The sequence below is a fragment of the Strix uralensis genome, chromosome 14, assembly GCF_047716275.1.
Source record: "Strix uralensis isolate ZFMK-TIS-50842 chromosome 14, bStrUra1, whole genome shotgun sequence".
NCBI classification, from domain to species: Eukaryota; Metazoa; Chordata; class Aves; order Strigiformes; family Strigidae; genus Strix; species Strix uralensis.
In genome coordinates, this window is record NC_133985.1 from 14608335 (window position 1) to 14623212 (window position 14878).

Sequence of the window (14878 nt, forward strand, 5' to 3'; positions counted from 1 at the left end):
GAATTTGAGCTTGTCTTCCTTTTCTTCTGCAATGAGACAGTTTGGTAATGAATTATTTGCCTTTTGTTTTTTTTTTTTGGCTGAGGCATTGTCAATAAAAATGTGGTTGGTACCACTTTGGGAATAGGGCCTCTGCAGCAAAAATGCAAATATTGCAGTATGAAGTGTGTTGAAATCTCTCTCTTATCAAGTCACAAGCGGGAATTGTAAATAAGAGTGAAAGGGAACTGCTTTAAACTTCTCTTGCTCTCCCCCTCTTCAAAATTTAACAATTAGAGCAAACGGCTGCTTCAAAGTGAACATTTAAATTCCACCCCAAACTCATGAGAAGTGGAGTTCATTTCTCAGGCTTCTGCAGTAACCTTGACTGCCTCGTGCTGCTTCCCTGTGCAGTGTTGTAAGCATCTGTGCTGTTTGGAAGCCCTCTGTTGAAAAGGCACAAATGTGATAGTAATCTTCTCACGTTTTGATTTGTATTTGGACATTTTTTTCACTCGTTCAATGTGTCCTGCTATATTTTAGTTAAGGTTGTGATCATGTAGGGAAGAATGAACTTCAGTCACTTCTAAAATACTCCTATGTAACATGGCTGTGTCGGAGTGCAGTTACTGCACTCTAAAATGTCTTCCTTTTACAGAAATTATCCTAGCACCACTCCAGTACATCGTCACGTGGCCAAGGAGCAGACTTTCATGTGGTAGAATAAGGTAAAGGAGATGGCAGAGCTTAAATGCAGATAGAGTAAACAGGTATTCTTAGACTATTTATAGAGTAATGGAGGAATAAAAGACTGCATAATAAACTCCACTTAGTTCTCCACCTGAAGGTGAGTCACACGCTACAGTGAGAAGGAAGGGTTTAGAGAGATTCGACTCAAGTGCAGGAATGATACATGGCTGTGCCACGTGGGTTGTTCGGCAGAGAGAATTGTCCCTGACTAAGCAATCAAGGGAAGGTGGCGAATACAGCAGAGATGAGGTGCTAAGAATGTCTGCAGATGGTGTGAGAGCTGCTGGAGCTGGCTCATGATGCTGTGGTATGGTGCAAACTAGTTAAATGTCTTCATGGAGATTCTGCTGAGGAGTTCCTGCTCTTGTCCTTTGTGTATTTGGTAGAAGGAAGGTGGTGAACAGAGAAGGTGAATTCCATAAATACAGGTGTTTGCTAAGGAAATTGATGATGTAGAACGTCTGCTGTGTTGTATTAACTTGAAGCATGTTCTTCTGTATTTAACAGTTGCTAGAAGGAAACTGTTGTAGTTCTGAGTTTCAGGCCTGTTTAAAAAGTTTAAAAATAAAAGTTGTAGAATCATAGAATGCTTTGGGTTGGAAGGGACCTTTAAAGATCACCTAGTCCAACCCCCCTGCAATGAACAGGGACATCTTCAACCAGATCAGGTTGCTCAGAGCCCCATCCAACCTGGCCTTGAATGTTTCCAGGAATGCAGCATCTATCACCTCTCTGGTTAATATATTCCAGTGTTTCACCACCCTCATAATAAAAAATTTCTTCCTTACATCTAGTCTGAATCTACCCTCTTTTAGTTTAAAACCATTACCTCTTGTCCTGTTGCTACTGGCCATATTAAAAAGTCTGTCCCTATCTTTCCTGTAGCCCCCTTTAAGTACCAAAAGGCAGTAAGGTCTTCCCAGATCCTTCTCTTCTCCAGGTTGAACACCCCCAACACAGGGGAGGTGCTCCAGCCCCTGATCATTTTTGTAAATGATCAAATGGATGCTGTACAGAAACTAGTCATGGTGTCTTCATTTTAATCAAAGTAACTATCAATTATTTCAGTTTTTGAAAAGGCACATCCTCATGTGCAACTTGTCACAACTACTTTATGAAAGTAAAAATTATCTTTAATGTTAAATACATACATTGTATATTTGTATTTTTTAAAAAAAGGTGAGTAAATAGGCTTTGTCTATCTATCATCACTCCTGTTCTCTGTCGTATCTGAATTGATCTTTGCTTGGCGTACTGTGCACCTTTTCTAGGAGCATGTTGCAAGTTAACTTCCTGAAGACATAACTATTGGTAGAATTTTAGAGATGGCTTATTGAAGGTGGCAGATATTAAGTAGTTGTGAAGTACTTCTACATAAATACTGACTGACTCTGAAATTGTATCTTTTTCAAATATTGGAACATATTGTGTTCCCAAGCTGTTTTATAGTAGCCGTTTGTCTCGCTGCTTATGAGTGCTTAATTTAGAGTTACATTATTTTCTTAAGTATTTTTAAAAAACTCGAAGTATAAATTAACTCGGTTAAAAAGGCGTGCCCAGTGTTGCTGAATAGATGGATGAAACTTTAAATGTAATGTGACTGGTATAGCTGTAAGTGTCAGGATAAATTCTTCTATAGTGTTTTGTTCTTAGCTGCAGGGAAGTTGTTGGGTTTTTTTCCTAAATGGGTTTCAGTGCCAGGCACTTAAGTTGACCTTCAGAAAGACCATGAGTGCACTGCATTGTGATGGAGAGCTTGGAAATAAAGATTAGTAAGGGCACCATGTGCTGGGTTTTTGACCTGCGGAGTGTGTCGTGGAAGGAGAAGAGGATGGGCATGTGCCACCCAGTTGTGAAATGGACTTCAAAGTACTACTTTATTTAAGTATCCTAATGAGAGCAGGTATGAAAAAAAGGATCAGTGTTCTGCTTGTTGGAGAGGCTGCTGAGCAGCCAGGCTGTGCTCTTGAGAGTAAAGCTGTATCTGCATTGGGTCTTTTTCCACAGTCTTGCTAAATGCTAACAAGAGGTGAAGGAACTGCCGGTGTAAATGCCTGCAAATCCTAGGCTGTGCCAAGCCTTGTCCTTGATTTATGCAACACTGATAGCTTGAATGTGCTTTAATATTACTGGTATGGAGAACAGTCTGTGTGTCCCCATCTCAAATTACGGGCATGCAAAGTGTGTTTAAACCATGAAGATACAATGGAAGAATTAAAATGTGTAATTCTAATTAGCGCAGAAAAGTGTTCTGTGTGCTCTTCGCTTGAAGAAAAGGATTTTTTACATCAATTGACTTGAGTTTGTTGGATGGATAGGCTTTTTTTCCTGCTATACTGAAACTTGCTTTCACTTGGAAGACGAGGGAGACGTAGGCCTCTTTTCCCTTTGTTGCTTAGGTTATGTTAATTAAGTCTTGTTAAAATACTGTGGATCAAGTCCACTCCTTGACATCTAGATGTAATCTTACAGAAGCTGGTAGAGCTATTTCTGTTCATGGGGAGAAAAAAGAAAAAGTGGCAGGTTTTTTGTGTGCTTTGTGTTTTGATGAGAGGAAAATGTAGGTACATGAATTTTAAAACCAAATGAAAACAAAGAGTTACAGAGGTCTGAATAACTTGAATGTTAATTCATATTATAAGAAATTTGGGTTTAGATAGCATTTTTTGAAATTCAACTTCTGCTTTTTGTTACAGGTTACATCTTAAGTGTTGTGCTCTTAACTTTGCCAAGGCAACACCTGGTTCAGCTTTACCTATACTTTTTGACTGCACTGCTGCTTTATGCTGGACACCAAATTTCCAGGTAAGAATAAATGGATTCTTTCTGTTAGCTTGGTTTGGGAATTAGAAAAATAACTGGTATTTTGTTAGTATCTTATATAAATGGGATAGGTCTGCTTTTGTGGAGGCCTTTTTTTTCTGTGCTAGACACCTAAATATATCTTGCTGTTCTTTGTCTTGAAAAAGTGTATGGAATTAAATATGCAGTCCAGTAGTTCTGGTGTATTTTCATTGACTTAAAAGGAATTTCCAGCTACTTTTCTGTGGAGTGTAATGTCCACTAATCTGAGGAGAGAAAGTACTTACCACAAGACTAAATGTGGCCTCTGATGTAGTAATCCGAGTTACTCAGTTGCTCAACTAACATGCTTTCAACAGTGGAGCATTTTACAAAGCAGACAGGATGTTACTTTTAGTTTCCTGGCATCTAGGATGAGAGCAAGTTGTGATATGGAAGGTGGTAAAAGTAAAGTAATAGTGGAATTTATTCTTAAATTCATCTTTGTGTAGTATATTTTACAATTAAAATAAAGACAGGTGGTTTGGATCTAAAATGCAGAGCAGGAGGCTGAAGAACTCTGAGTTGGACAAGACAAAGTCAACAATCTTCATTTGTTTGGCTCCAACGAAATCTGTTGAAAGCCAGTGTAAACTCTCAGACTGACGTTTAATTGGAACCAAGGAGAGTGCCACCACATTAATGGCTTGACATGGGAAGTTTTGAAAACATGGACTTGAGCCTGACTTATTTTGGTGCCTGCTGATGTGAAACATTTAAAAATGTGCTTTTGATTGATTTAAGTGAAGTGATAGGTTTGTTATTTCTGCATCAAAATTGTTGTTCCGAAGCATTTGCTGGAATATCTCTTATTCAGTATGTTGCGGTTCAGGGGAGTGTTAATGAAGGTTTTGTGGTGACTTGACATGTTGCTGTTGTGGCTGTCAGAGTTGCAGTTAATGATTTCCTGAATGGATGAGGGTGCAAGAGAGGAATTATGGTTTCTTCTTGCCTGGGTAGGAAGGAAAGAGTGTTTTTTTATCATTCTCAGGGGAGTCCTGCGTTTTTATAGGTAGAGTTTGTGGATGTTTCTTATGGAGTTGAAGGCTTACTTATTAGAAAAAGCAACCTAAACATTATTTAAGAACTTGTGTTGAAATAAAGCTAGTAACAAAAACCCATCAGATACTGGGCTTTGGTCCAGAACATTTACAGCTAGAGATCTTTATGCAGTTCTGGGTCTTTAAATTTTTTAAAAGAAAGGGAGTTGATATGGATTTTGATTGATACATTAAGGGATAGGACTGTGTTTGATTTTAATACCTCTTTTGTTTGTGTTTCTATGTAATGTGAATTGTGACTTCTATTGCTTTGTGAGGTTTGAGACTTTAGAGGCTTCATTGAAACATGTTGGATAACTATTGCTTGTCATATTCATACTAAGCTTTCCCTATTTGATGCTTCTGGAGTGAGTTAATAAAGACTTTAATTAAATCTTGCATCAACCGGCACAAAAAAATATATTTAATTAAACGATGTCTTGGATTCAAATAGTCCAGCAGTATTCCCTAGCTGTTTTGCAAAGCAAATGTAGTTGCTAACACTTTTGAGTGAGCTTAGCCATTCCCTAGATAAAAGACTGACTTGGTTTGGAAGGAAGCACTGTGCAAGGCGTTCTCAGCAGCCGCCTTTGTATAATGTGGGGAGTGACACTTGCATTAGCTTTTCAAAAGAATTTTTGAATCCCATTAGTTTTCATATTGAAAATAGTAAAGTGTAACACACAAATAGAATATTAGTGGAGCTATTCCTTTTATTGCCAAAGCTATCCAATTCCAACTGATGTTTCTATTTAGCAGACTGATCATAACAAGGCATACAGTAGTCACATGTGCAAACTGTTCCTGAGTGGTTTTTGTTAATAATTCTGCGTAGAGCTGAAAACTTCCAGTGAATTGCTTGCATGCACTACCAGTTGGGATGCTATTTAAGACAGATGAAGAGGTCTCATATTGAGGCCAGTTTAGTTAATGCAAATTATAGAACAAGACCAGAATCAGCTGGCACTTGTGACTCTGCAGTGTCCTGGAAATTCTGAGCTGTTGAAAGACTTCAGCTTTCAGTGCTTTTTTTCCACACCAGAAATAGCTTGTGGTTCAGCTGCAAGTCTGGGAATAAGATCTGAATTTTATAGTTAAGCTCTGACTTCAGACTTCCATGTCTATGTGACCTTGACAAGTCACCTAATTTATGTGTTTGTTTCCTTATCTGCAAGACTGAGAATTACCTTAATGTGTAAAGATTGATTAGCTAATGTTTGTGAACACTTGGAGAATCCAAGAAGATGCTACATTTGTATGTAGCATGTTAACCTGGCATTTTTGGTGGAGATAATACACCATCTGTTTATGGAAAAAGGAGAAGTCAGCTTTAAAAGACAAAATCCTGCTGCTTCTGACAAGGAGAATGAATGCTGGTTTTATTTTATATGTAGCTGCACAACTGTCTTGCTTAAAAGGATCACATTTCTTTTCCCCATTTCCAGCAATAAAATTCAGGAAAATAAATGCTACAGTTTTGCAGAAAGAAACGATGCAATTAAACACACTGCTAATGCTAAAAAATTGAATCTACATCATTATCTTATTTCGTGTTTTGCAGTGTTGTTACGATTGTATTCCAAGTGTTGAACCTTGCAGAGCCTAGAATGAAAAGACTGGGGGGGGAGAGCAACTGAACTGTTTCTTATGGATAATCTTAAAATACACTTAATTTTAAGGTTTCTGTAGACATTTAAAACCTATGTGAGTGTGTGTTTGATGTTGATGACAGATTAATCAGCCAAAGTAAATGTCAGCAATATGAGTCAATTAGATCAGATAACCACTGTGCCTTATGTCAGTCAATTACAAAGCATATTTTTAATAACAGAAGACCTTTCTGCACTTTCAGTAACAAAAAAATGGTCATGTGTGAAGCACTGTATCTCTTTACCTTTTTAGAGCAATGTTAGTCACGGATGTCCGTGAGTATATGTTAACAGTCCAGCAGCTTGATTAAATGAAGCTGGTAATGCATCTACAGAATGAACAGCAGGCAGTCTGATCTAAGCTTTATTTTTACATCCTAATTTTCTAAAGTAATAATGTAGTTTCAATCATTCAATTAACTAGTAAATAATGATTTTTAGCATTCTTGTTTTCTTACATTGCTGCAGTAAAGTGAACAATTCTCAAATGTAAAAGCTGCAGCTTAATACAGCTTTAATTGATCAAAATTGAGTGCAGGCACTTGCTCTTCTCAGCATCTTGTATGGCACTGCAGCTGTTCGAGTCATCTTCTGATTGGTGTCTGTGCCAAAAGATCCTTGTGTTTGTACTAGTAATAAGAGAATCATTGCTTTGACTTTCCTTATTCAGACATCATCTACAAATACTGTTTAAAAAAATTAAGAGATCTTAAAGCATCGCTTCTCCAAGCTGGTAGGCCTAAAACTCAATTAATGACAGTTACTTAAAGAATTAAGCCAAGTACAGACTTCTGTGAAGATGACTGAATCAGATAGACAATGGCAAGAAATGTAGCTTGAAGGAATTTGGGTCATATCCAGGCATGTTCTTGGTGTTGAAGAAGCAACTGTAAGTGCAGCTTTGTTGGTATGTCTTAGCTAAGTTGTGTAAGGTTGTCTTGCTACAGTTGGTATCCTGGATGATTTTGTAACCTGTTTCCTAACAGATACAGAAGAAACTTGATGTCTTCACTGCTTTCCTTCTAGCAGTTTAGAAATAGCTGGTGTTTTCACCCTATATTTGAGGATGGAGCATGGCGTTGCTAATACAAAAAGCCATCTTCAGCATGTTGCAAATGGTGTTATTTTTTCCTCCCTTTGTAACTCTGATGGATTATCTTGTTTGTGTTGCTGGTTTCAGAAAGTGCCTTCTGCAGGTTCATATGAAATAAATAAAACACCCAACTTTGTCCCAAAGACTACTACATCCATATGGATGTTGGAAGAAAACCTTGTGCTTAGCTATACCTTGATAACAAGGGGGAAGTTCTATCTAGAATCAGTTGTCTTAGGTGCCTTTTCAATCCTCATGTGTTTTTAATTGTAGGTTACAGTCTAAAGAACCCATTTCAACATACCTCGCATATACTATGACACTTGAAAAACTGCAGTGAGTAGGCAGGGTTGTCAGCTATGAAGAACAGGCTTTGAAGTGTTTGTTTTAGTACTTTGAGATTTATGTCTTGAATTCCAGAGATTTTTTGCAAATGAAAATGTGAATACCTTAGCTTGGGGTAGCAAGCTAATACTAGAACAAGGGTATATTTCCACATTTGTGGGGAGAAGTGAATGCTTCCAATATTGCATATTTTTCTGCGCTGAAACAAAAAGAGCAATTCTTATATTGGTTGTGGTTTCCAGTAGTTTGCTTTGCTTTGACTTTATCTGTTTCCAGCAAGTGTAGTTTGCCTCACCGATATAAATAAGTAGGTAATAAATGAAGTGCCATACACCTCAAGCAAACAGACTCAGCTAGTTCCATGCGGGGTCAGATCAAGTCTGTCTGCCTGGCATTCCTGGGATGTGATGCAGCTAGACATGAATGACCAGAGAGTATCAGCCAGATACAAGCACAGGCTTGGTTGTGCTGCTGGTGGCAGAGTTGGTAGTGTCCTGATAAGGGTGGAGCAGCAGCCGTCCTAGGAGTGGAGAAGGGAAGGGTCACAGAAGGCAGAAAAAGCAGCTGGAGATCTGGATGCAAAGGGTTATGAGTACTGCCTGCTGTCTCATGGCAGGGGATTAAGGAGCCATTGGAGAATTACTGCTGTGCTGTTCCAGGATCACCTTCTGAAAGTGCAAAATGCTCTTAGTGTGATGTTCATATTTGAGTTATATTGCTGTTACATACGTTAGCCTGCTTGAATGCAGAGCTGATGGATGATCACCAACGGCAGAAAAATGCCCAGTCTCCTCAGGTTTTTACCTTTTTCTTCAGTTGTGTGAGCCCACCCTCCTAGCCAACATTTTCTGAGAGAAATTACAAATATCCTGTCAGATTTTCAGGCTTTCGTACTGTGTCTGTCAATAGCGATCTATCAGTTTGAGGGTATGTGGTCCTCCAAGTTTCCCAGGATAGAGCTAAACTTTTAAATCATGTTGGATAAAAGGATTATGAAGCAACTCTGTTCCTGACTAGTCCGTGACTGTCACTTTTCCTTCATACCTATTTTTTAATTCAATGGAAAGAGATTGTTAGGTGCAAAATACTATAAGCATTCAATTGGAAGACCTCTCTGTCAAGCTCTCAGTGTTTTTTTTTTTTTTCACATGGAGCTGGTGGGGAGAAATATTATTATTAGGAAGAACACTTTATAAGGATACTTAAAAATGGAATGGTGCTTAAGAGGCTTTGTCAATAAGCAGTTTCAGGCCATGCTCTGAAGAACAGCTTGGATGTCCCAAAGGATTTTTACAGCTATGCCAGTGAGTCTAATTACAGATAATACTTCTCTTGCTTAAGTCATGCCTCAGTTAGATCCTTACATCAGTGAGGCTGCTCTAACAGTAGTGTTAATATTGCTTTTTGTAATTTAGTTAATTGACTGTGACATACACTGAAGCTACATATGTGTGGAATTAATAAATTGCTTCTTGTCTGATCAGATGGATCTTAATAGTTTGTGGGGGTTTTTTTCAGGGATTATGTGAGGAGCGAATTGGAATCGGGATATGAAGGGCCAATGTACTTGGAACCTCTCTCTATGAATCGTTTCATGACTGCTTTAGTAGGTAAGTGCTTTAAATGTTTGTGATGCAGGAGAGAGCTCTGCCTGATTCTCTCTATTGAAACCTATGCACGTTTTACCTCTTGGTTTCAAATCTCTTAGCACTTTTAGTAGCTGTGATTCTCATTAATATGCAGGAGGCATGGGAGGCTAGGTGTATTCTGCCTGGCTTTTTCTATGCCACTGATTTACCAATATTCCTATACTTGCAGCTTTGAAGTATTTTCTAGGTCTGTTTGTCATGCTCTGCCCCTGTGTTCTTCTCAGACTTGCAGTCTGATTCAGAAGGACTGGATTGTCTATAATAATCTTTAGGTGGAATGTACTGTAGAAATTTCAATAGTAACACATATTTGTAGTGCTTTTGTCAATGAAAGTGTTGTACAAGTTTTTATTCTTTATTGGCCTTATAATGAACACCATCATGCTCTTACAGAAAAAACAACAGTGGAAATAGGTTTGTGGGTGTGTGCATGGGGCTGCAGGCTACTTGTTTTTTAATGGATATTTCTGATTAAAGAGTTAATAAGTAACAAGTCAAAACTACATTTAAATTGTGTTTCATTAATGGCAGAGATGACTTCTCTACCTAAAAATCCCAAATAAATCCTGAAGAACTGGACATTCTAGACTGTTCCCTTACCCTTTGAACTTTGACTAGAAGAGAATAAATTCAGCGTTAAGGCTGCTATGCCATACCATATGTTCTACTGAGAGGATATTGGAATACGCATGCACCATGTGTATTTTAAAATTAAGCCTGAGACAAGCTTGAAAGAAAAATCTTCCTTAATTCCTTTCACTAAGATCTATGGTTTTCATCAGATTATTGACAGATTTAGTCAGCCATGTACTGTTGGCAAAACTGAGCTGCTTTCTGTTTACTTGCAGCTGCTACTGGCAGATATGAATGGGTTTACTTCTTTACAGTATGTTAGGTCTACCAAAATATATACATCTGTTTGCCTGCATCTTTACTTTCAAATGTGGCATTTGTCTTTTCTTTTAATATATTTTTTTATAGAAATAGCACTGGTATTTTTCAAGGAAAGGAAATCTTCTTTAGAGATCATTTGTTCTCTCTTGTGAATTTCTAGATATGTTATATTTTGCTGTCTTGTCAAATAACACCAAAGTACAACTAAAGCCTTTAGTGTGTTTCTGTAAGAAAATGTAATTAGTCCTTTGAATCTCTCAGGTGCAATGCAGGGTCCCATGATAAAGCAGAATCCCTCAGAGAGCTTCACAAAGCAGCAGGCAGGCCTGGGCAGGAAGAGATCAGGAGGCATTGTGTCATTCAGTAACATTTAGACAGAAACTAAATGGAGAGTCAAACCTATTATGCTTCATCCAGCTTTTAGTATGGATTAAAAATAAGTGAGAAAAAGATAATAGTGGTTTTAATCAATACAGTTTTGGTTGTACTGAGAGTCAGACTAAAGGCTCCTCTTATTGTAATTGTTTTTCATAAGTAGGTGCTTGACTATACTAGCAAATGTATGTACTTTAACATACTTAATTATCCCCATTATTGATTTCCTCTGTTCTTTTAAAGCCAACTTGAAAGTGTAATTTTAGGGTTGATGACAGGTGGTCATTTTTGGGGAAGACCTGTGAAAGGCTTGACTATCTTGTATGAACATGAAATACTTTCTCAGATTTGTTACATACAAAGGTGTTTATCCAGTGCAATCTGCCATGTCTCAGGACTGTACTGAACTGTGTCATCTTCACAGCAAAATGAATAGACAGGTGCTCTGCTCCATCTTCTTACATGTTCTGCCAGTGTTGTGCTGAAGCACTGTTGCAAAGACACTGAGGCAGGTGCATGCGGGAATAATGGTGCCACTGATACAGCTCTAGTTCCTAAAAGTTCTGGTCAGAATTAAGGGGATGATGTACAGTATGCCAGCTGGTTCACAGATTTAATCTTTGTTAATGCTTTTATTCATTAGTGCTTTTTGAATGGGCTCTCATAGTCATTTCTTCCCCTGTATCTAATTCAGTCTGATGACTTTGACTAGGGTTACTACTAGTTCCTAAGTGCTGGATGGAAGAAATAAATATCTTTGAAGACTGCCCCTTGGATGAGTGTGCCACTTTGTGACCATGTCAGCTGTGAACATAACAAAGCTGCATGGTTTTGGAAGTGATGCTACCATGAAAACTTGGTTTTTCTTAGTGCGCTGTAATGGTATTATATATTAACTTTGAGAGCCTGTTTTTTGAATAACAGTTAATGATGTAGCCGGGGAATTTGTTAATGTCAGCTTTTTAAAATTGGGAATGAAATAAAGACACTTCCCTACTCAAAGTGGCTTGAGCAGTGGCTGTACCACACAGGCTTTCTTGTTGCACATTTTCCATTCGCTTACAAGCTGGGAGGCTTTGGCTACTTGTCAGCGATGTTTAATGTATTTGTGGAGGTTTTGGGAAGGGAAAAGAATGGGCGGGAACTGAAGGCAATAGATTTCTTCCTTATTGCCTCATTCCCCAGCAGAGGAGCCTGGTGTCCTGCAGGAGGATTCCAGCTGTCAGGTTCCTTAGCTGTGTCTGGCAGTTTTCAGTCCCTGGCATTTGAGTTTACAGAGTGCAAACATTCAGCTGGATTTGCTAGTTTTAGCAGATAGCTAGAGTGTTAAAATCTTTTAATGGTTTGATAATGAGGTACAAACTAGTTTTTTCTGACTGATCCAGCTATGTTATGTGTGATGACTGATGGTGTCCACTTGGAATTAAACTATGATTTACTGCAGAGAGAGATTCTGTCCTGAGCTAAGGTGCTGCTACACCAGTTTAAAATGAGAAGTACCAGTCACTAAAAGCTCCATTGGAGACATGTCAGGCCCTTCCTGAAAGGGTTGAGAATTGACAAGGTGCAGACTTCAGGGAGGAGATTGGGGCCTCCAAAGAAAGTGCTTCATGTATTTCCTTTGATGGTTCCTCTCCTTCCCATGACAAGGAACTTTTGGTGTTTCAATTAAAAAGGTGGGAGGGTCAGAGAGTTTAGCAGGCATGACCAGCATACTCGGGACATCGCTGTTGGAGGAAAACAGGTTTTGCTGTTGCATGAGATGAGACTGAACTTGGAGGTCCTATTGCATGATTGGAGAGCTCCAGAGTCATCCCGAAGAGTGCTGATTGTTTAATGTGATGTTGTTGCAATATTTTATTTCAGATGATGACACTCTTTACTAAATCCTGAAGAACATATTGGATGCTGATATTTGTATCCCTTTGTGTGTGAAGCTGGGTTGCCTTAGTTACCATGAGTTGCAGAAATCCTCGCAAGCTGACTGTGCCAGGCTCCTGAATATTACAGCACAGCAGTGTGCTGGTGGTATCTTAAATAGGGTTGTAGCAACGTGTGTGTGGGCAGAGAACAACAAAGCAGAGGGAGAATGCTTCAGAGCTGGAGTCTGTTGAACTTCTAAAAAGATGAGTAGAGTAACTTTCTCTGAGGCTTGTAAAACCCAGAATGCTGATAGTGTCTTGCTGAGAGCAAGGGTGCTCGTTCTGAAAAGACACCTGCTAATTCAAAAATACATCTAGCAAATTGATAGTAGGACTTAAACTTGAAAGAGGACAGTGTGAAGGAGCAAGAACTTTGTGTACTTAAGTAGTAGAGATTAGAGATTGGTTTCAGCTCAGTTACAGTTATTTTGAAAGCAGAAGTCCTTTCCTAGGTAGGGAAGCTAAGCAGAATGAAAGCAAAACCCTGGTGCTGCTATTTCTCCTCTTGCAACTTCCCTCCCCAACCCATCCAGGAGGGCTTACAAGGTCAGTAAACTTAGGTGAACACAGGGAGTTAGTGCTGACCTAGAGACGTTAATGCTAAGGCTAACTCCTGGTTTCGGGCAGAGTTGTGAAATGCAAACATTAGTGGAGGTAGCTCCAAAACAAAGCACTTGGGTTTAGTACCACTTATTGTGGCTTTTGGATGTAAGCTACCATAGGTGGTGAACAAGATTCTGCTTTTAAATAATACTCAATGAACTTTCTTTCCTGACTGCAAAATGATGAGTGAGAGTTGTTCTTATCCAGGCAATGTGCATTTCACCCCATTACATTTCCTCTGAGATGAAGGGTACAACTTCCAGTAACTCTAATGGGAGCATTTATACAGAAGTGGTCTGCTGTAGAAACACCACCCTCCAAATCTCTGTGTGTGTGGGAGAGATGTGCTCGTGCTTGTGTCCCTGCCAACTGTTAAAGAGAATTTAGATGTTAATTATCTGTCACTTGCAAGCTTCAGTGATAATTTTGAGCAACTGCCTCAGGGCATTATGAAATTATTGAAGTCTCAGCTGCTGACCTGGCTGTTCTCCTGTTGCTGTTCTTGGCCAGTAATTCCTCTTGACAGTATAAATACTGTTGCTGTAAAAGCCATTTGGAATCTCTGATTACTTTTTTTGTGTAGATCGAGATGAAACAGTAGTATAGCTGGGCTTCAGAAAAGCTGCTGCTGTGTATACAGGTAGTGATGGGATTTAAGTTGAGCTGGGGATGTTAAGGAAAAAGAGGGATGCCTGTTGGGTTATCCCCTGCATGATTTATTCTGAGGACTTCATATTAATCTGAGTACGATTCTGCATGTGTTTTGGGTTTACAGTTTACTAATCTGTAAAGTGAAAGCATGTGCACTTAGCGTAGGTTGAAAACTGTAACTTTTGTGACCCAGCAAAAGACATGGAGGAGCCTGGTTTCATAACAGATATGTCCCAGTTAGAACTGTCATAACATGCTGGATGTTGATAACTGTGTTATGAAAAGATAACGTATTAAAATACGTTTTTTCCTGAAGGGGATAATCAGCTTGATTATGAAATACTGTGTCGCGTTTTCAGGTCAGCTGGTGGTATGTACACTCTGCTCCTGCGTCATGAAAACAAAACAGATCTGGCTTTTCTCTGCTCACATGCTCCCTCTGCTGGCGCGACTTTGCCTGGTCCCTTTGGAAACCATTGTCGTCATCAACAAATTTGCCATGATTTTCACTGGTTTGGAAGTTCTCTACTTTCTGGCATCAAATCTTCTGGTGCCTTATAACTTAGCGAAATCTGCATACAGAGAGCTTGTCCAGGTAAGACAGCGAACGAGCAAACGTAACAATTTTATTTTCCTTGGCCTGAGCCTTTTTTGCAGGAAAGAAATAAAAAAATACTTTGGCTGTCTTTTGTGCAACTGTGTGTGTTAACTCATGCTTTTTTAGCAAATCAAATGTGTTCCTATCCATAGAATCTTCTTTCTTTAATTTATGGTAGCTTATAATTTGTATGGGTGAGCAGTTAAGACATTAGCCTGAATTGTGCTGCTGGCCAGCTCAGCATCTCTCTTTGCTTGGACTTTGCTTAGTCCTTCCCAAATCCAGGTTAAAAGACAAGATTGTGGCAGAATGAAATTTATTTACAGCCTCATTAAGTGAGCGAGGTGAACCCCATGCATGAGTTGTAGTAGGTATTCATTACAAGAAATGCGTTCTGTATGAAAAACATTTGTAATTACAGTAGTGTTAAATTGGGAATAACACTAAAGCTGATTTTTGGCTGTAATAATCACTGAGTGATTTGTAACT

General features: G+C 38.8%; 1 protein-coding gene across 1 annotated transcript in view; it reads left to right on the forward strand.

Annotated features, from left to right (window-relative positions):
• RNF145 (ring finger protein 145) overlaps nucleotides 1–14878 on the forward strand; it is a 46176-nt gene that overhangs the window by 16788 nt on the left and 14510 nt on the right. The window contains exons 3-5 of the mRNA XM_074883412.1: nucleotides 3426–3534; nucleotides 9216–9307; nucleotides 14151–14386. Of these exons, the coding sequence (XP_074739513.1) occupies nucleotides 3426–3534; nucleotides 9216–9307; nucleotides 14151–14386 (437 nt within the window). The remainder of the gene's footprint in view (nucleotides 1–3425; nucleotides 3535–9215; nucleotides 9308–14150; nucleotides 14387–14878) is intronic.